The 20,209-nt window shown below is 31.7% G+C and overlaps 3 protein-coding genes and 1 long non-coding RNA gene across 5 annotated transcripts in view; 2 read left to right on the top strand and 2 right to left on the bottom strand.

Moving 5' to 3' along the window:
- Positions 1 to 1,322: 1,322 nt before the first annotated feature.
- On the top strand, positions 1,323 to 4,909 carry LOC109603290 (hexosaminidase D-like). Its single transcript, XM_020019776.2, has 4 exons — positions 1,323 to 2,007; positions 2,139 to 2,404; positions 2,453 to 2,730; positions 2,779 to 4,909. Exons 1-4 carry the CDS (start codon positions 1,524 to 1,526, stop codon positions 3,614 to 3,616), a joined length of 1,866 nt encoding a protein of 621 aa, XP_019875335.1. The 5' UTR covers positions 1,323 to 1,523; the 3' UTR covers positions 3,617 to 4,909.
- An 802-nt stretch (positions 4,910 to 5,711) lies between these two features.
- LOC109603288 (gastrula zinc finger protein XlCGF57.1-like) lies at positions 5,712 to 7,793 on the bottom strand. The gene is made up of 7 exons (XM_049967639.1): positions 7,616 to 7,793; positions 7,321 to 7,551; positions 7,004 to 7,268; positions 6,760 to 6,944; positions 6,397 to 6,705; positions 6,214 to 6,346; positions 5,712 to 6,161 (listed from the first exon to the last, which is right to left on the bottom strand). The coding sequence occupies exons 1-7, from the start codon at positions 7,754 to 7,756 to the stop codon at positions 5,863 to 5,865; spliced, it is 1,563 nt and encodes a 520-aa protein (XP_049823596.1). The 5' UTR covers positions 7,757 to 7,793; the 3' UTR covers positions 5,712 to 5,862.
- Positions 7,794 to 8,246: 453 nt separating this feature from the next.
- The window catches only part of LOC109601572 (growth hormone secretagogue receptor type 1), a 95,712-nt gene continuing 83,749 nt past the window's right edge, over positions 8,247 to 20,209 (bottom strand). The window contains exon 4 of one of the 2 annotated variants that reach the window (XM_049967641.1): positions 8,247 to 9,531. In XM_049967641.1, coding sequence (XP_049823598.1) covers positions 8,730 to 9,531 — 802 coding nt within the window. In that variant the 3' untranslated portion in view covers positions 8,247 to 8,729. Of the gene's footprint in view, positions 9,532 to 9,764; positions 10,872 to 20,209 lie in introns of those variants that run through there. The other variant, XM_049967640.1, reaches the window with a different exon arrangement.
- Positions 12,873 to 13,315, top strand: LOC126265618 (uncharacterized). The gene is made up of 2 exons (XR_007548121.1): positions 12,873 to 13,132; positions 13,182 to 13,315. It is a non-coding gene; the product is annotated as an uncharacterized LOC126265618 (long non-coding RNA).

Below are 20,209 nucleotides of genomic sequence, written 5' to 3' on the forward strand. Positions count from 1 at the left end.
AATGTAGTATTTAAATAATTAAGTGCCAGAAAATGTAAATTTTTTAACGTTAGCTTTCAAATAACAGAACTTCCATTCAGAAAAATAATGTCCATCATAATTAATCACTAAAAAGCCACGAGAACATAAATTAAGTGAAGAAAACTTCAATTTTGACCTCTTTTTCAAAATGTATTCTTTATTGAACATTAAAATTAAGTAATAGTTACATGGAGAAATATTTGCACTACGTGGTGGATGAAATCTTCCTATTTAACCTTTTGTAGCTTTCTTGGAGAAGTAATGAGCAGTAAAGAGTGGTTTCTTTGTGGGCATCAGTCATCAAAATTTTTCTCGTATCAAGACTTTTTTGAGTAAACCAATTTTACCAGCTTCAACTCATTGTCCAGATGGGTCACAATTGTCATAATTAACCACATAACATGTAACAATACGATCAATAAAAGGCTCATTTAAGTTGCGTGTAAAGAGACAATTGGGAATTCTTAAACACCTAACTTTTTATGTTCATTTAATTTATGTGGACTACATTTGAACAACTTTTTGATGAACTTCATTACACGAAACTTATTTCCAAACGTGTTACACGAGATATTCCTTAATTTTTTTGTTTGGACAAATTTCAAGACGGTTTTGACATTGTTCACCTTTAATACATCCACTCTGAAGCCGACAAAGACAAAATCGTGCAATTTCATCACTTATAACATCTTATTTCGAATGCTACGTGACGTATCTGCTGTTTTAGACTCATTCTTGAACTCATAAGACAAATTTGCATAAATTGGGTTCACTATTTTTAATAAAAAATGTTTTAAATACAATATAGAAAAAATAATGACCTAATTAGAAAGGACATCAAAAGTTTCAAATATTGTATACTGTTTAATACATTTTATTCAAATAAATTATGAAATAATAACCTTTTGGCTTTTTTGTTACCTGATATTTGTTTATAATTCTTTAAAATGTTGCAAATAAAGTGTTTTATATCTTATCATTTTAGTATACACATATGAATGAAAAACTTTATGTTATTTTGTTTATTTGTTTTTCACGACATAAACTACTCATGTTATTTTTTCAACAATAAAATACACCTTATCAAGATTTGTAATTCAGTAATATTTATCAATAGTTTAACAGCAAACAAGAAAATTAGTTACTGACCCTCGTTCTATGGGATAGATCTCAGACTCCATCGCCATCTATTGTGTAATAGTTCACACGCAGCATCAAGGATGTTATTGATTGCAGTTGCCCCCTCGTATCCTTCCCCTTGATTTACCACACAATAAAGTGGTGAACAAAACGTCAAAATGTCCCGTGCTAGTAAACAGCTTTAGTGCTTTTCAAATCGCAGTGTCGTGCTACAACAATAACACCCCGATCCCATGGTTCTGTTTGGGGTTCGGTGTTTGTAATTTTGGTGAATGCACTGAGGTCACCAACCTCGGTTTTTAATTAACAACTTGCGAATAAATTATTCGTCAATTTATCTATGGGATAGTTTAACTGGTACAATGAATAACTACATACAAAGGATTGGTTTCACTGTTTGGCGAAGGAAGACGACAATAATAATAATAGCCGGATTCCTGGCGTTTTTAATATTCGGCGTCAATTTCATCAAGGTGCCGGAAAAGGATGATTACATGAAGGAAGAAAGAGATGCCCAAGTCGTAGCCGATGCCCTTTTACGCAGCATTAATGTTAAATTCATCGAAACGGTCAATCGCATAAAGGGGAACGGCAACAATCGCGGGACGGACGCGCCGAAAAATGAACAGGAGGAAGATGCGACCAACAAAGACTCGAATCGCGTCGAGGAGCTGGAAACTGAACAACAATTAGGCATACCTTACGTCAATCTGGACCCCAAACATCCGTATGTGCCAAAGAAGAGAATTGTGCACTTTGACCTTAAAGGTGCTCCACCTTTGGTGGGGTATTTTAAGAGAATGTTTCCCCTAATTAAAAATATGGGCGCCACTGGAATATTAATGGGTATTTTTTTATTTATTAGAAAATAATTCTTTCTTTACAGGTGTTCAAAATTGCTTTAAGAACCAATAATAAATAATGCAACCTTTGGAATATTACTCTGCATTGTTTTATTATTACAAATAACCTTTCAGAATATGAAGACATGTTTCCTTTCACCGGAATATTGAAAAACGTGTCGGCAAAGAACGCCTACACGGTAGAACAGATCAAAGAAATCCTTCACCTGGCTGAAGAGTCCAAGCTGGAAGTCATTCCTTTAATACAAACGTTCGGCCACGTGGAATTCGTCCTGAAGCACCGGGACTTCACCCACCTGCGAGAAGTCGTTGGCAGTCCCCAAGCTCTGTGTCCTAGCCGCAACTCTTCGCTCATATTCATCAAAGAACTAGTATCGCAAGTATGTGTTCCTCAATTGTTTATACATGTAATAAAAATGAAAATTTAGGTGATGTCTTTGCATCCCAACTCGAAATACCTGCACATCGGCTGTGATGAAGTTTTCCAAATGGGAGAGTGCGATTTGTGCAGGCTCGAGCTCCACGAATCGCTGTTTCTGAGACACGTCAGGAACGTGGCGAACATCGTACACGAAAAATATCCGAAGCTGCGCGTCATAATCTGGGACGACATGCTTCGACATCTCTCGCAACAAAGCATGATCGACGTGCAGCTGGGGCGACTTGTTGAGCCCATGGTTTGGGTCTACGCAGAGGACATTTACAGGTACACTCAACACTCCTCAAACTAGTAACTACTAATAGTTTTGTTCAGATTTGTTCAGCCTCCAGTCTGGGACAAGTATGCGGCCGTGTTCAAAACGGCCTGGACAGCCTCGGCGTTCAAAGGGGCGTTCGGGGAGACCATGTACATCCCCAACTCCAAACGCCACTTGGAAAACAACTTGAGGTGGTTGGATGTGATGGCGCAACAGCAGACGGTCTTCAAGCAAGGCATGGCTGGCATCGCCGTCACCGGTTGGCAACGCTACGACCACTTTGCGGTGCTGTGCGAGCTGTTGCCCGCTGCCGTGCCTTCTCTTGCCATAAACTTGATCGCCGTTTCTAATGGGTACTTTAACTCGTCGCTTAAGGATCAGTTTTTGTCCGCGTTAAGTTGTCCGCAGCAGAACGTTGTGCGTAACAGTCCTTTCATTAGCCTCGATTCCGATCCGTTCATGTGGGAGAAGCTGAACAAATGCATGTTTCCCGGCAGCTCTTTCTTTAGATTGACGTACCGTTTGCACGGTACTGAGAAGGAGGCACGGGAATACTTGGACACGACTAAAAGGCATAAAGGATGGATGACTGATTACAACATAAGACATAACTATAGTTTACCACTGCGTGTTGATGAACTGACAAACGATTTACCTCGTGTTTATCACGGAATGATTTCGTTGGCTAGATCCGCCGTCGATTCTATGGTGGATGTTTTTGATAATTACACGATTTCCGAGTGGATAGAACAGCATATTTACCCTTATGTGGTAGCATTAGAAAATTTACAAAACCAAAGTATTGCGTTGAAAAGAGTCAATCATTGGCCGTCCAGGCCTTTACCACCTCTAAAGGAGTTACAACGTTTGGGAATTCCGCTTTCGTTCAACTAATGGTACAGTTTTTGCTGTAGTTTGGTCAAGTGGATAGGTTTTTGAGCAAATGGGACCAAGTTAACTAGTTTTAGGGCTTTTAATAATCTATTACAACAACAAAGGCCCCTAATAAATAGTTATTATGAGAAAAGTTTTAAAATTGGATAACCCGTTTATTAAATTCGTATTTACAAGATGCAACACTAAATAAAAATTAACCTCTTAGAAAAATTACATAGTGCAAAAATATATTAATCATAAATTTAATAAAAAATCTTATCTTACATTTGACCAACTTACGCAGTGGTACACTGACAAAAAGTAATGTGAATATAAACATGAACAAGGTTGTAACCAAAGACTGAACAAAAAGAATACTCTTCTAGTACTTTATAAATCGTTTGTAATCATTTTTATTTATATACAAGACATATATCCACATTACATTTTGATGAACTTTCCTAGGTATACCCTATTTTTCACATTAAATCACTGCCTCAGCACAAAATAATTCAAACAATCCTTTGAACCGAACCACTCACTCTTCACAATTCTTCAAACTCATTACATCTTCACTGATAAAGGGACAGTTCCAAACTGTATTAATAGCTTTTAATTAATTTTTAACGTCTAGTTGTTAAGGGGAAATGATGAGGTAGTTTAGTGTTCAACCTGATTATTAATTAAATCTCGCGGAAATGACATATTTTTGATCTCATCTCTTGTAATAAAATACTCGACTTTAAGTATTTTTTATATTGTGTTAGATTTAGCTATAGCAAAAAAAGTGGCAGTTAAAAACATTGTTTTCCTGGCTGTGCTTTTTGTTTTACCGACCTGTGTTTTAGATAATTAGATCTTGCATTCTCGTCAGTTTTTAAAATAGTCATAGTTGTTTCTACTGGCTTTTCTATTTTGAGCCACAAACAATAATTGTACAATACAGAATGGCACAGAATATTTCTTAGTTGTAGGCAAGTTCTGGATAAAATCACTGTATATATTACATTGTTTATATAAGACTTAGATCGTTTAAAATTGCTTTTAAAACCAGAAATGGATCTACACTAGCTAAAAATACGTTTGCCAAGCCGCATTACGTCACAAAATTCACACAATTCGAATTCTAGTCAGATTACAATTTATGATGCGGCTTCGTAACCTGCGACTTTGTACCTTTCTAGATCCTTTATAAAATTTTTGAATGATTATATAGTCTGGTCATATTATACAATGTTCAAATGATTATATACATACACGTTATTTGTTTGTAGCTATTGATGTATTATTTATTAAAACTATCATATTGTATCAAGTGTTTTTATTTTTTTTTTTTTTCATAAATTGGAAGGTAAAGTAAATGAAACAGCAAATAAAATTTATTTCAGCGTTTTGTATAAATGTCCTACAAATAAATTGTTCGAAAGCAAATACATGGAATGTATTCTTATTAGATAAAACTAAACAAAGGTACAAAAAATTTCCGGACTAAAGCATATATGAAATAAGGGCACAAGAATACTTCTAAAAAATTAAACAAACATTATTATATGTAAAAATGATTAATATAAATTTATCAATTTCATTAAAATAATTTTAAAAAATTTAATCTCTGTTAATATTCATTTTATGTATTGGTACATTTATATCAATCGAAAGATTTTTTAATATACAATATAATTTCTCTAAAACATAAATGGTGTTCCGTTAAAAATAATAATAAATGTTAATAATGTTTTGAGATGTAAAATGCGTCAAAATTTTTGGCTTTACAGACACTCTAGTTAGACCGTCAATTTGTCAAAATTTTTGGAAAAAAATTAGTAACTCAAAAATTATTGGGTTTAGAACATGGGATAGCCATTTTATTTGTAAGTACATGTTGAATAGAAAAAATCAAACATATATAGGGTATTTTGTGGAAAATTAATGCCATTTGCAACGAAACCGGAAATAGTAGAAAGGTAGTTCAAGTCAAATTAAAATTATGTACTATAAAAATTTCAAATCCACACCTTTTCTCTTTTTCCATTAACTACTACCAAAATTAGTTATGTGAGTCACCTTGTATATAATTTACAAATCATAGGTATTCTAAGCTTTTTTCTGTGCGTAAATTTCGTGCATTCTTTATTCCGGATACGACAAACAATAATAAATAAAATGTTCAACTTAATACATCAGTTACATAAAATATTCTACAAACATTCAGAGCAATAAATAAAACAAAATAAAAAATGTTGAGCAAACATTAATGTCGAGATCTATTGTTGTTCCAGAGCGTTTTGCTGCACTCTAACAGCTTCGTGATGGGCATGAGTTTTGCGATGCAGGTTTAACTGTCCCGATTGTGTGTACCTGTTTCCACAAACCAGACAAACGTACGGCTTCTCTCCCGTATGCGTTCTCTTGTGACTTTTCAAGGTTCTGGGATCACCAAAGGCTTTTTCGCATACGTCGCAAACGTGGTTCTTCAAACCTAAGTGGGTACGTTTGTGAGCTGCCAGGTTTGAAGACGTGTGGTAGCTTTTGGGGCACTGGTCGCAAATGTATGGCCTTTCCCCTAATAATTAAGAAGTATTAATTGGTAATTAATCGCTTACGACTTCCCATACCTGTGTGAGTCCTCATGTGTATCTGCAGATCAGCCGCACGTCCGACACGTTTCCCACAAACGGCACACTGGAAGTTTTTGACCCCAGTGTGCGTCCTGGTGTGCGCAGTCAACGCACATTTGCTCACGAACCTCTGCAACAATTCTAACATGAAAACCTCGTACTTAAACATAAATCGTTTACCTTTGAGCACTGGTCGCAGCCGTAGGGTCGCTCCTGCGTGTGCGTCCTGATATGGATGTTAAGGTAGGACGAGGTGACGAAGGTGGCGCCGCATGTTTGACATGAAAACGGCCTTTCCCCGGTGTGGATCCTTTTGTGCGCCTTCAGGACGAACGAATGGGCGAACCGCTTGTCGCACACGTCGCATACATGGTTCCTTTCGCCCGTGTGGATCTTGTTGTGGGTCGACAGGCCGTGCGAGTCGGCGAAGCGTTTGCCGCACACCTTGCACACCACCGGTTTTTCCCCCGTGTGAGTTCTGAAGTGTATCTGAAAATGGATGTAGTAGAGATTGTAAATGTTTAATTAGTAACTGTGTGTTACTGTTAGGTGATTCTGTTCAAAGAAACGTTTGCCGCAAACGGTGCACAGGTGTTTTCTTTCGCCTTTGTGTCGTTTTTTGTGTTTTGTTAGACTGGGCAACAGTAAAAATTCTTTATCACATATGTCACATTTGTATGGTTTATAGTCTGCATGGCATCTCAAGTGCTTTTTCAATTTGTACATCCCTGAAATAATCATTTTTTAACTGAATACATAGTAAAAAACTTGAGTAAATTTTATTTACTTGTAAATTGTTTTTCACAAACAGGACAGTTTATAGTCACACCATGTTTGAAGACCATGTGTGTCCTATAAGACTGATTAGTTTTAAAAGTTTTTTCACAATGATCACATTTCAAATTCTCCAATTTTTCATTGTTATCATCTGTGCTTAGTTCCTTTAAATCATCCATTTGTGAGTCAAACAATTCATTTTCATCCTTATCTTTTAAATTAATATTTAAAATTTCCTCAGAGTCCAAATTCTCAGGTTTGCAATATTCTTCCTCCTATAAATAAATTTTATAGAAAAAGCTTTTATGGTGAAATATATTAATATACATATTCAACAGAATTTTGAACTGTTTCACACTGATTCTCTTGGATAGTTTCAACCATTGTGCTGTCACTTAATATCGTTAATGTTTTGTATAGTATACTCTGTTCAGAAGATATTGCATGTCGAAGTTCGTTGTCGCATTTAATGCATTGTTCTTTAAAATTGGCTGATAAATTAAGGGTAAACAGACAATCATTGCACATATTACTTGGCAGACCATCTTCTTTCATTACCTAAAAATTATTCACATGTTTTTATTAATCACAATTGCTTCTATGTGAGAATAAAAGGGCATACTTGAACAGATGTGGTTTTTAATAGTAAATCATCCAATGAATTTTCAAACAGATTTTGTAATTCATCTGAATTTTTTTCACACAAACAAGTACGACAAATTGAATCCAAGTCGGCCACAATTTTTATTGTTTCCTGGCTCATTTTAAACAATAATATATGTAAATGAAAAAAATGTAAACAAACGTTAACCTGACTTTTTTGACAGCTGTCAAAATGCATTGGTTTGTTGTCAATTATATATAGGGTGTTTTACAAATATTGTAAAAAATGTTAAGGCTTTATGAAATAGTTAAAATACTTATTATATATACTGTAGCGATTATTTGAGAATGTTCAGAATTTGCAAATATTCCATTGTCTGTAACTAGTAACCTATACTGCCTCTGTGTATACTGGGTTGCCTATCTCTCTAGCTTGCGCTGTTTACTTACTTTACTGTGAAACTTATAGTTCATAACCTCAATTATAGATGGCGCAATGTTTATCCATTTGGCTTGGTAATATTTTCAACTTTACAAGTAGTAAAGAAGTTAAATATTATTTATTATATTATTAGAGTGATTGATTACACTAGTTGTGTGTATTAATTAATATTTATTTATTTTAGATAAATTTCCAAAAATCAATAAAGTACGATAAAATCAACAAATTTATTTATAAAACCTATACATATACATAAGAAGTACATAATGCTAATGACTAACAACCATGTAGCTTATATCGAATCTATGATATAATAAAATATATTACTTTGTTCTAGACTATTATTGTATAAATAAATAGAGCTAAATACTGTTCGTTTCCATCCATTGTTCGTTATATTATTTTCGTAATGTCATTTTTATAAATTATCTACGTTTAGAGTCTTTTTTTAGTTCGTCATTTAATTCTCGGATTTCAAGGCACATTTTAAGTGTAATCAATAAATGTTAACAAGCACCTATAAAAAACAATCGGAGCTGTACCATAAAATCAAGCCAACAATAAATAATAATTTTAATTGTCTAGTTTGATCTCTTTTTTATTGTCCATCATCAGATCAACAAGTCCAATGGAAATGAACAGTGGTACAATCCTAAGTACAGTCTTATGAAAAGAAAAAACAGAGGAATACTCAAACGTATATCTCTCCATTGGGCAGTTTCTGGCCACTTATACTGTTAACAATTTCTACTGGCGCCCTTATATACACCGACTTTACCGGATCATTAATCCTGTTATTGTTCTTGGACGACTCTCCGAATGTCGGCACTTCTCTGACACTCCTCAAACTGTTGGTGTACTTTCCGTGTTGTCTTTTGCTGCTCAGGAAGGAATCGGATGTTTGTTGCGACGATGTGTGGGTTGTGGAACTGGTCGTGTTTCTCCTGGTAATTTGGACTTTCCGTCTTAGACGTTTTCTGAGGTTTACCACTCCGCATACCTTCAGGAAACCGTCACGAAATTTCGAACTCATTATGTTGTACAAAATCGGATTGACGGCCGAATTTATGTGGAACATGATGCGTGAGAAGTAAAGGATGTTGTAGTAGCTTTCGAAACCTATTTCGAAGTTGGAACTGGCGGGGGCGATGATGATCCACAATGTTAGGGCTCGAAATGGCAACAGACAAATGAAGAACGCCAGTACTACAGTGCCTAGCATCAGAATAACTTGTTTCCTGTACTTTATAACACTTTGTGAGGGCAGATTTGTGGATTTACAAGTAATCATAGAAGTAGGATGGTCCATTAAAGTTTTGGCAATGAGTACGTATATACAAATGAGGATGACTAGAGGAAAAATGAAGAAAATTACGATGGAACCGATGAAGAACAAGCAAGGTAGTAGGTCTTCTGCCATGCTGAAGCACACGAACACCATCGTGCCATCGTAGTAACGCTCGTCTCCGTATTGGGTTATGGCCAAAATCGGGCTGAAAACATGTTTGTATTAGTATGTTGAAAATTTATAAATGGTCGTTGCATGCACAAATCTACTGTTTGTTTACATAAAACAATGTATGATTAAAATTAATTGAGATATTTCAATGGTACTTACTTGTGAGTGTGTTGATACGGGAAAGGGTGTTATGATTTTTTGATTGGTTAGTCAATATGTGATAAGATTTTGATTATATAATGTGTATTTGTAGGAAGCGAATGTTGATTTAACACCAGTTCTTTATTTGTAATATTCGAAATTATACATACATTCAGTATCATAAACATATCTTTGGTATTTAATAAATATAGTCAAGTTTTTATGAGTTTTCAAATTCACTGGAATATTTTGGAGGCATTTATAGTATATACCTCAAAAATACTAAAATAAACTCCACCCTCCATTTTTGCCAATTATACAAAACTCTCCTCCTCATTCTTCTTGTTTTCCTTGATAAACTTCTCGTGCAAATTGATCCTCTCCTCGTTCTCTACGAACCTTTTATTTTCAAAACATCTCTCCAAATTTTTCTTTTGATGTGGATAAATCAGCACTTTTTCAAAATCATTTTTAACCTGTTTCTGACTTATATCTTGCAGCTCTTCATCAATACGTTTGTTTCTATACCTTTTAATTTTATTCCTCGGACTGTTGGATTGCGACTCAGTACTTCTATTTGAGTCGGGTGAATCGTTGCAGTTTTTAATAAGGATCGAGTTGTTTCTGGGTCTGTAACAAACTCTGTAACCTTCGCTGTTTCTGGTACTACTCCTGACTGAATTGGCAGTGGTGCTGAACGTGCCATTTCTAGAGCGTTTAAAGTACAACTGTCGTTTCGTCTCGGAACAGATTATGAAACCTGTCCTGAATTTGGAACTCATCAGGTTGTACAGTATTGGATTGACGGCTGAGTTTAAGTACACCATAATTCTGCAGAAGTACAGAATGTTGTAGTACTTTTCAATGCCAAGCTGATTGACGGTTTCATCCGGTACAATAATGATCCACAGCGTAAAGACCCGAAACGGTATTAAACAAAGGAAGAAGCTTAAGACTACAGTGCCAAGCATGAGTATGACTTGCCTCCTGGCCCGGATCGAATAACTGTCGATGTGCTTGTTGAGTACTAAAGTGGCTGCGTTCGAGATGAGGTTTTTCGCTATGACACAGTACAATATCATCAGGACGACGAGGGGCACGATAAAGAATAGGAAAATGCTGCTGAGGAAATACAGGGCGGCCCAAAACGTGTTGGCTAAGGTATGACAGGCCGGCACCATTGTCCCGTCGAAATACTCTATGTGCTTGTATTCAGCGATTTCTAACATTGGGCTGGAATAACGAAGAAATCTTTTGGTCATTTACTTTTTCACTAACATGAACATCTCATTCTATGCGTTTTACTTGGTCCGCTGCCGGGTCGCAGCGATGGACGAAATAAGTGGAACTCAAATAAATTTCAAACCGGTTGTTTGTTTGGGTAGAATGAGATACATCACGTTAAATAATTTCCTTAGCCTCAAAATGCGTCCAAAGCCATTCCCAATACCCCCATTATCCTCGAAATGAACACAGGCACAGACACTTTATGCAACCAAGTACGCCCCTCAATCAATATAAATAAATTCATCGAATTTGTTCCATTTTAAAAATTTACGTTGCCAACAATCATGGATGGTTAGTGGTTGAAGCGGAGTGAATGAAGTTAGTTGGTTGCATAAACCGGTTGGAACTTGTGTTCAATTCGCCAGTTGTTCAAGGGTTTGTCGGTGTTAAACAAAGGAAGGGTTGCGGTTACATTGAGAGAAAACGGCACAGACACACAAGACAGCACAAACACAGGTTAAAAACGACACAGAGACATACACAATAGAGGGATGATGATTCTGGGATGATGCAAAGGATTATGAACAATTTCTTTGTTAGTTTACATCACTGTTTTTATTATTATAATTTCGAATATTTTGTATATAGGTTTCATGTTAAGTTTGGTGTTTTCCTTGGAGCTTCGAGACGAGACTATTTAATTTACATGAAATTGAGTCGCCTGGAGATCTTGATAAAAGTGCAAAAATGTAAAATGTGGGTGTAATCTTATAATTTAGAAAACCGTTCTCTCCTTCCGTTTCCTTTTCGTTCGAATGCTGCGGAGGAATAAAAGTGGATCAATGTGTAACAATGTTGTAATTTAAGTAAATTGTGGGGGTTCGTTTTTATGGAAGGAGTAAATTATTGGGTTTCAGGGAAAAGGTTTGCTGTTGGTCGATTATTTTGTTGTTTTGTTTGGTTTTAGTCCTTTACGTACAACACCAACAATTAAAGTATTTATTTACAACGTTCTCAAAGATATGTAAGGGAGAAAATCATCTGAAGTTTTTTCCTTGCTTATATATTTTTTGATTTGATTTTTTGTCACCATTAATAACGACGACAAGTGCAAAGTATACGTCTGAGATTCGATACAATTTGATTTCCGCCGAGATGTTGACATATTAGATCGTGTATGATGATCGACACAGCCTCAAAACGTATAAACCAACTCGAGACTCGAAATCAAATCAAATACTTTAACCGTGGGACGAAAAAAAAAGTACCGGAGGGAAATTGGATGAATTATTGAAACATTCCCTTGTAATTAAACTGATTGTATTACTTTTTATTGTCGTAATTAAAAAAGCCAGTACACGTAAAAAATTTCATTACAAAGCCTATAAAACATTTGAACAATTTCGCACGTTTTAATAATTCAACCCTCTAATGAATAATTAATGTGACGGAACGTAGGGTTTTTACAATCGCCTTCCAATTACCAGCTCCAATTATCCAATTTAAATTAGTCAAGTTTTTCGACACTGACAAAGTCCAAAGCCCGATAATTGCTCGCAAATATCAAAATTTAATAACGACCGGAAAGTTTAAAAACTCCAGAATAAATTTAATCGCCCCCCCCCACCCCAGAAATTCTATTTGCATCCGACTTTATTAAATTCTCTTCCGGCTGATTTACCATCGTCCCCGCGACGTAATTTTTGTCCAATATTTGACAAAGAGTCTAGACGGTCCCGGTAAATAATTCGACATGGGAATCTCGAAGCTGTCGACGGTGTAAAGTTTACGCCATGACGGCAAAGTGCGGTGTAATCGTTACTTTAACTCATGTTACGCCGGTTAAACCGAAAAAAACTCTCATAAGATGAAATTACAGAGTTTTCGGCGGAGTTCAGTTGCCGACACAACTTTCTCCGGCTCGTATTAACCGGGGCATGTGGCCGGCAAAGTTTAAAATCACACGGTCCGAATGTTGCTTTACAAATAAGAAAACGTTATTAATGCGACCGTCAAGTTTCCGGGGAGACCGGATCCAATCGGAAACTGTCAAAATGTCAAATTTTGAAGAAAAATGGGTCGTATCAATGCGTTCATACAATTTCTCGGCGAGCAAAAGACCGTAACAATTGTTAGCGAGCCGCCGTGGGTATTTGCAGTAATGTGGGTTTCGATAATAGTTATATCGCACGCTGTCCTAATGGTTTTTATCAACAGAGCTTCACGTTTAGAACGTATTGAAAATGAGAGATTTAAATTAAATCAGGGTGAGTTATGATAGAATTATGTGATTTTTATTATATATAAAATTTACAGAACTGAACAAAACTCTTAGACAAATATATTATTGCTCAGACGAGGAACTTGATTTATCTGATGACTTTTCAGATGATTAACTAACTATATATATTTTATAATCAATCTACTATTGATAAATTTATGCTTATTTATTTGTTATTTTTATGGAAGACAAAACAATCGGTTAAGGTTTGTAAAGAAAAATGGAAAACTGTTCGACATGTTTATATAATATAATGTCTTGACAAAAAAGTCTGTAACAGCTTCTTTAAACACTCTAATTTGTTGCCCAATTTTGAGATATTCGGTTTATTGCCAGGTGTAATTCAGAAATTAACCAATTTATTGTCTCATTTTTAATCAATAGTAAGTATTGTACAATGTTATTAATTTATAAATTAAGTTTGTTTATAACTACATGTATTAATACAACTTATTGCTGCATGTAATAATATAAATTGGTCAATTTATTGTCGAACTTTTAGTATTGTCCAATATTTTCAACTTATAAACAAAGTTTATTTAGCAACATAACCTGTACATCTTCCAACATAACCTAACCTAAGAGTAAAAATGTTGGCCGCCCTGTCGAAAAATTGGTGCATATATTACAGCAATAAATTGGTCAATAAATTGAGTAACAAATTGTGTCAGTTTGGGCTTTGATACTATTCATATGGCATTGTATCATCCTTGTTTTCATCAACACAATTATTCATTTAAAACGTTGAAAAAGATATATTTATGCTAAATTAAGGTGAGTTATAATAAAATTATTTGATTTTTTTTATTAATGAAATTTTCAGCACTCAACAGAATTCTTAAACAGTTCTATAATTGGTCAGACGAATATTTTGATTCATCTGATTATGATTCAGTCAGATTAGTCAATTTATAATTTTCTAACCATAATAAATTTATACTAATTTATTTGTTATTTTTATGGAAGACGTATAAAACAATCGATAAAGGTTTGTACACAAAAATGGAAAACTGTATTGACATGTTTAAATTTTACTATTTTAAAAATAAAGTTTGTTTACAACTACATGTATATAAAATGTCCCCACTGGCTAAAAATTGGTACATGTAAAATATAAATTGCTGCCAATAAATTGATGTATAAATTTTTTGATAAGAAAAGACTGCAATATTTATTTTACACATGCCAATGTAGTCCCCAATTTTGAGACCTTCAATTTTATTGCTACACGTAATACAGAAATTAGTCAATTTATTGTCCAATTGGTCAATAGTAACTTTTGGGATCTAATATTTTCAACTTATAAACAAAATTTAATTAAAAACATAAGAATAACATCATCAACAAAATTATTCATTTAAAATGTTAAAAAACATATATTTCTACTAAACTAATGTGAGTTATAATAAAATTATTTGATTTTTTTTTATTAATGAAAATTTCAGCAATGACCAATTGCAGTATTGTTCAGATGAATATTTTGATTCATCTGATGAAGATTCATATAATTAACTATAATCAATTTATAATCTTTTGACCATAATAAATTTTTACTTATTTATTTGTTATTTTTATGGGAAACAGATGAAACAATCAATTAAGGTTTGTAAACAAAAATGGAAAACTGTATCGACATATTTATATAATGTCTTGTCGAGAGAAAATTCTATAATGACTCTTTTAAACTCATCAATTTAATGCCCTGATTTGAGATATTCAATTTATTGCAACGTGTAATAAAGAAATTGACCAATTTATTGTCTAATTTTTTAATAGTCAATATTGTAATTGTACTAACGTAACTTATTGCTACATGTAATACAAAAATTTGTTAATTTATTGTCCAATTGGTCAATAGTCACTTTTAGGATTGTCCAATTTTATCAACTTATAAATAAAGTTTATTTACCAACATAACCTGCATATCTTCCAACATAACCTAACTTAAGAGTAAAATTGTTGACCACCCTGTCGAAAAAATGGTCCATATATCACTGCAATAAATTGGTCAATAAATTGAGTAACAAATTGTGTATCAGTTTGGGCTTCGATACTGTTCATCTGACATTGTGCCATCTTGGTTTTCATCAAAAGAGTTATTCATTTAAAACGTTGAAAAAGATATATTTATGCTAAATTAAGGTGAGTTATAAAAAAATTTGAACACTGAACAGAATTCTTAAACAATTGTATAATTGTTCAGACGAATATTTTGATTCATCTGATTATGATTCAGATAATTAAGTATATTCATAATTTTCTAACGATAATAAATTTATACTAATTTATTTGTTATTTTTATGGAAGACGTATATAACAATCGATAAAGGTTTATTCAATTTATTGCAACGTGTAATAAAGAAATTGACCAATTTATTGTCTAATTTTTTAATAGTCAATATTGTAATTGTACTAACGTAACTTATTGCTACATGTAATACAAAAATTTGTCAATTTATTGTCCAATTGGTCAATAGTCACTTTTAGGATTGTCTAATTTTATCAACTTATAAACAAAGTTTATATACCAACATAACCTGCATATCTTCCAACATAACCTAACCTAAGAGTAAAAATGTTGACCACCCTGTCGAAAAAATGGTCCATATATCACTGCAATAAATTGGCCAATAAATTGAGTAACAAATTGTGTATCAGTTTGGGCTTTGATCCTGTTCATCTGACATTGTGCCATCTTGGTTTTCATCAAAAGAGTTATTCATTTAAAACGTTGAAAAAGATATATTTATGCTAAATTAAGGTGAGTTATAAAAAAATTTGAACACTGAACAGAATTCTGGAACAATTGTATAATTGTTCAGACGAATATTTTGATTCATCTGATTATGATTCAGATAATTAAGTATAATAGTAATTTTCTAACGATAATAAATTTATACTAATTTATTTGTTATTTTTATGGAAGACGTATATAACAATCGATAAAGGTTTGTACACAAAAATGGAAAACTGTATTGACATGTTTAAATCCTGTTTTGACGAGAAGTCTTGCCAATTTATTGTCCAATTGAACCATGATAACTTTTGGTATTATCTATTATTATCAACTTATAAACAATGTTTTTTATAAACTTAACCTAAAAATAAAAATGTTGCCTACCGTGACAAAAAAATTCTACATGTAATATACCAATAAATTGAGCTAAGCATTGATGTGTGAAAAAGAGATATTTCTACTAAATCAAAGTGAATTTATAATAAAATTACTAGACTTTTATATATAACTTATAAACAATGTTTTTAATAAACTTAACCTAAATATAAAAATGTTGCCTACCCTGACAAAAAAATTCTACATGTAATATACCAATAAATTGAGCAAAGCATTGATGTGTGAAAAAGAGATATTTCTACTAAATCAAAGTGAGTTATAATAAAATTACTAGATTTTTATATATAACTTATAAACAATATTTTTAATAAACTTAACCTAAATATAAAAATGTTGCCTACCCTGACAAAAAAATTCTACATGTAATATACCAATAAATTGAGCAAAGCATTGATGTGTGAAAAAGAGATATTTCTACTAAATCAAAGTGAGTTATAATAAAATTACTAGATTTTTATTATTAATGAAACTTGCAAGAACTGTTAAATAATTAATTATTGTTGTTCTTGTTCTGATGAAGAATTTAATTAATCTGATGACCACTACAATAATTAACAACCTTCAGGTAACAAGGCGTGTACAGGAAAACGAAAGAAAAATATTAACTACAAAAAAAAGATGCAGCTCCTTAAATGAAAGTGGTACTTTATAGGAAGATGATTCCTGATCTCAAATACCTAATGTTTAATTTGTTTGATTATTAACTTAAATTAAAAATGTTTTATTTATTATTCGACTATAATGAAGTTACTCTAAAGTTTAATTTTGTTGATTTTGTTTACTGTATGAACTGTATTTTAAAATTGATATTTTTCATTTCATATAAAATTTATCTTAACTGGGCTTTTTTACTCACTGATCCTTATATTCAATTTGTATTCTATTATTATTAATAAATTTTACCTATTTATTTGTTTCTTTATTGAATACAGACGAATCGATCAAGGTTTGTTAAATGTAGAAAAACAAAAATAGAAAACAGTGGAAACTTTTAGATTACCATCGTGGAAATCTGCGGGAAATCATATTAGTCCGCAAATCTCGTTACATTCTCCCAGTTTCCCTTGCTCCATTCCACCCGACACATTCCACACAATCAAAATAAATTCACATGTAAATCATTAAATCAACATGAAACTGCTAAAAAATATCGTAATAAATTGTACTTTCGTACATCAACCTTCGCACAAACATTTGACGCAAACGAAAATTAATAAATAGTTCATTTACATTTATTTACAATACGAAATAGCAAACAGCGAAAAAAACAGTTTACATGCGTGAAAGCCAAGATAAATTAATCGTTTATGTGCGTTGCGTTAACGAACGTGTATTTTATTTTTATTATCGCCGTAATAATAACAATAATTTCGATGAACCGATATCGGGCAATGATTTCGTCCTTGGGATCTATTTTCCGCACGTCGAATTATTTTTAAAGTGACTTTTTCTCTCGGGTTTTATTGCGCCCGCAAAGTGATACACATGATTTTTAGGTTTTCATCTGGAGTTTCGCGTTTGCCCGAATTAAATAAATCGCGTAAATATTTAAAACGGCCGTTCCGTTTTCGACGTGCGTCTGCAAATAAAACCGAAACGTGACGGCGTCCGCTGCCACCCCGAAATTTTTTGATAAAATAATTTGTGCGTAGATAAATCAAGTGGTGCTTTTAGCTGTTTGGCCGGGTTCCAGCTGGTAAATTTTACATTCGAACGGCCACCACAACTGAAATATTGCCGGTGTGATTTATAACGACCAACCCCGCGTATCGAAACAAAACTTACATACGTTACATATGTTACATATGTAAGTTACTTGTAATATTCAAACTGACGTTGGCGAGTCGTTCACGAATGGGAATGTGGCAGTTTTGTTCGGTTTTATTGAGGGAACATCAAAGAATCTTTAATGGCAATATTAATAACTGATCGTAAATTTCAATGTGGGTGTTTGTGTTTACTATTTTAATTGTAAGAGATGAAATGTGTTGTAATATTGTAGGTGGAATGAGTAAATTGTTCAATGTGAAGTGGATTCTTTACTTTATATGCGAAGAATGATTAATAAGTCTGACTGTTTGATGTAAATTTAAATATTTTTAAGTGCTTTAAATAAATATGATTATTGATCAAAAAATTTATATATTTTTTATTTCAAAAAAATTTTTATTGCTTATAGATTATTTTAAAGTAACTGTAATAAACAATAGAAGTTTTCATATCTGTTCATCATATTTTAAAAGATTTAAATAGAAAATAGTCTTTTTCCATTTAACATATTTAACAAAAATATGAATTTTTTATTATTCAAAAATTTATTTTATTTTTTTTAATTTAACAACAACTTTTATACTTAGTGTATTGATATTAGATGTAGAAAAATAATAAAAAAAAATAACTCTTTTAAGCAAAAAAGTTTTTAATATGTTGTAAACTTTTTATTTTTTAATTAATTTCTCTTAATATACTAAAAATTTGATAGTAAATAGTCTCTATACATCATATAAAACTTTTGTATCAAATTCAAAGTTAAATACTTAAGTGTAATTGTTATTTAACAATTTATTTTTGATTTATTTTATTTAACAACCATTTTTCAAATTAGTGTTCTAATTTTAGAGGTAAAAATTAATAAAAATCTTGTAATAATTCTTTTTCAAATAGACTGTTCATAATAACAATTGTCATACAAAACTTTTTTAAGAATTTTGGAATTGATGAGTTAAGTTTATTTCAAAGAGTAAATTCTTTTGATATTCAGCAATGTATTTTTTATTTTTATTTACAATTTTCGGAATTAGTGTAGAGGTAAAAAAATAACAATAAAACTCTTTTAAACAAGAAGTCTTTACTTTGTTATAAACGTTTTATTTTTTGAATTCATATTATCTTATTATTATTATTATCTATCAAAATTTGATTGTAAATAGTTTTTGTCCAATTGAGCAGTTTATAATAATAATTTAAACATCACGTAAAACTATAAATTTTGGACTTGGATAGTTAAGTTTAGTTTAAAAGAATAAATTATTTTATTACTCAACAATCTATTTATGGTTTTTATTTACTAATAATTTTTGGAATTAATGTTTTTAGAGGTAAAAAATAAGAATAAAACTCTTTTAAACAAGAAAAGTGATTATATTTTTATGTATTTTTTATTTTTGAATCCTCATTACTTTATTATTATTATTATTATTAATTTACTAAGATTTGATTGTAAATAGTGTTTATTCAATTAGACAGTTTTTAATAATAGTTTAAACATGTAAAATTTTTTAAGAATTTTGTAATTGGTTAGTTAAGTTTAGTTTTAAAGAATAAATTATATTATTTTAGTTTTTTCTTTATTTAACAACAATTTTTTTTTAGTTAGTATATTATTTTTAGTGATTTTTAGAGGTAAAAAATAACAATATAACTCTTTTAAATAAGAAGTGTTTATATTTTTATGAATTTTTTGTTTTTGAATCATTACCTTAATATTATTATTAATCTATTAAAATTTAATTGTAAATAATTTTTATTCAATTAGACAGTTTTTATAATAATTTAAACATCAAAGAAATGAATTATTTTGTTATTCAAGAATCTATTTTTGTTTTTTTCTTATATTTAACAACAATTTTATTTAGTTAGTATATTATTTTTAGCGACTTTTAGTTAAAAAATAACAATAAAATTCTTTTAAATAAAAAAGTGTTTATATTTTTATGGATATTTTATTTTTGAATCCTTATTATTTTATTATTATTATAATTAATCTCCTAAAATTTGATTGTAAATAGTTTTTATTCAATTAGACAGTTTATAATATTAACTTAAACATCATAAAAAACTTTTTATGAAATTTGGATTTGGATAGTTTTGGTTTAGTTTAAAAGAATAAATTATTTTGTTATTCAATAATTTGCATTTTTGTATTTTCTT

The sequence above is a fragment of the Aethina tumida genome, chromosome 5 (genome assembly GCF_024364675.1).
Source record: "Aethina tumida isolate Nest 87 chromosome 5, icAetTumi1.1, whole genome shotgun sequence".
Classification (NCBI taxonomy): Eukaryota; Metazoa; Arthropoda; class Insecta; order Coleoptera; family Nitidulidae; genus Aethina; species Aethina tumida.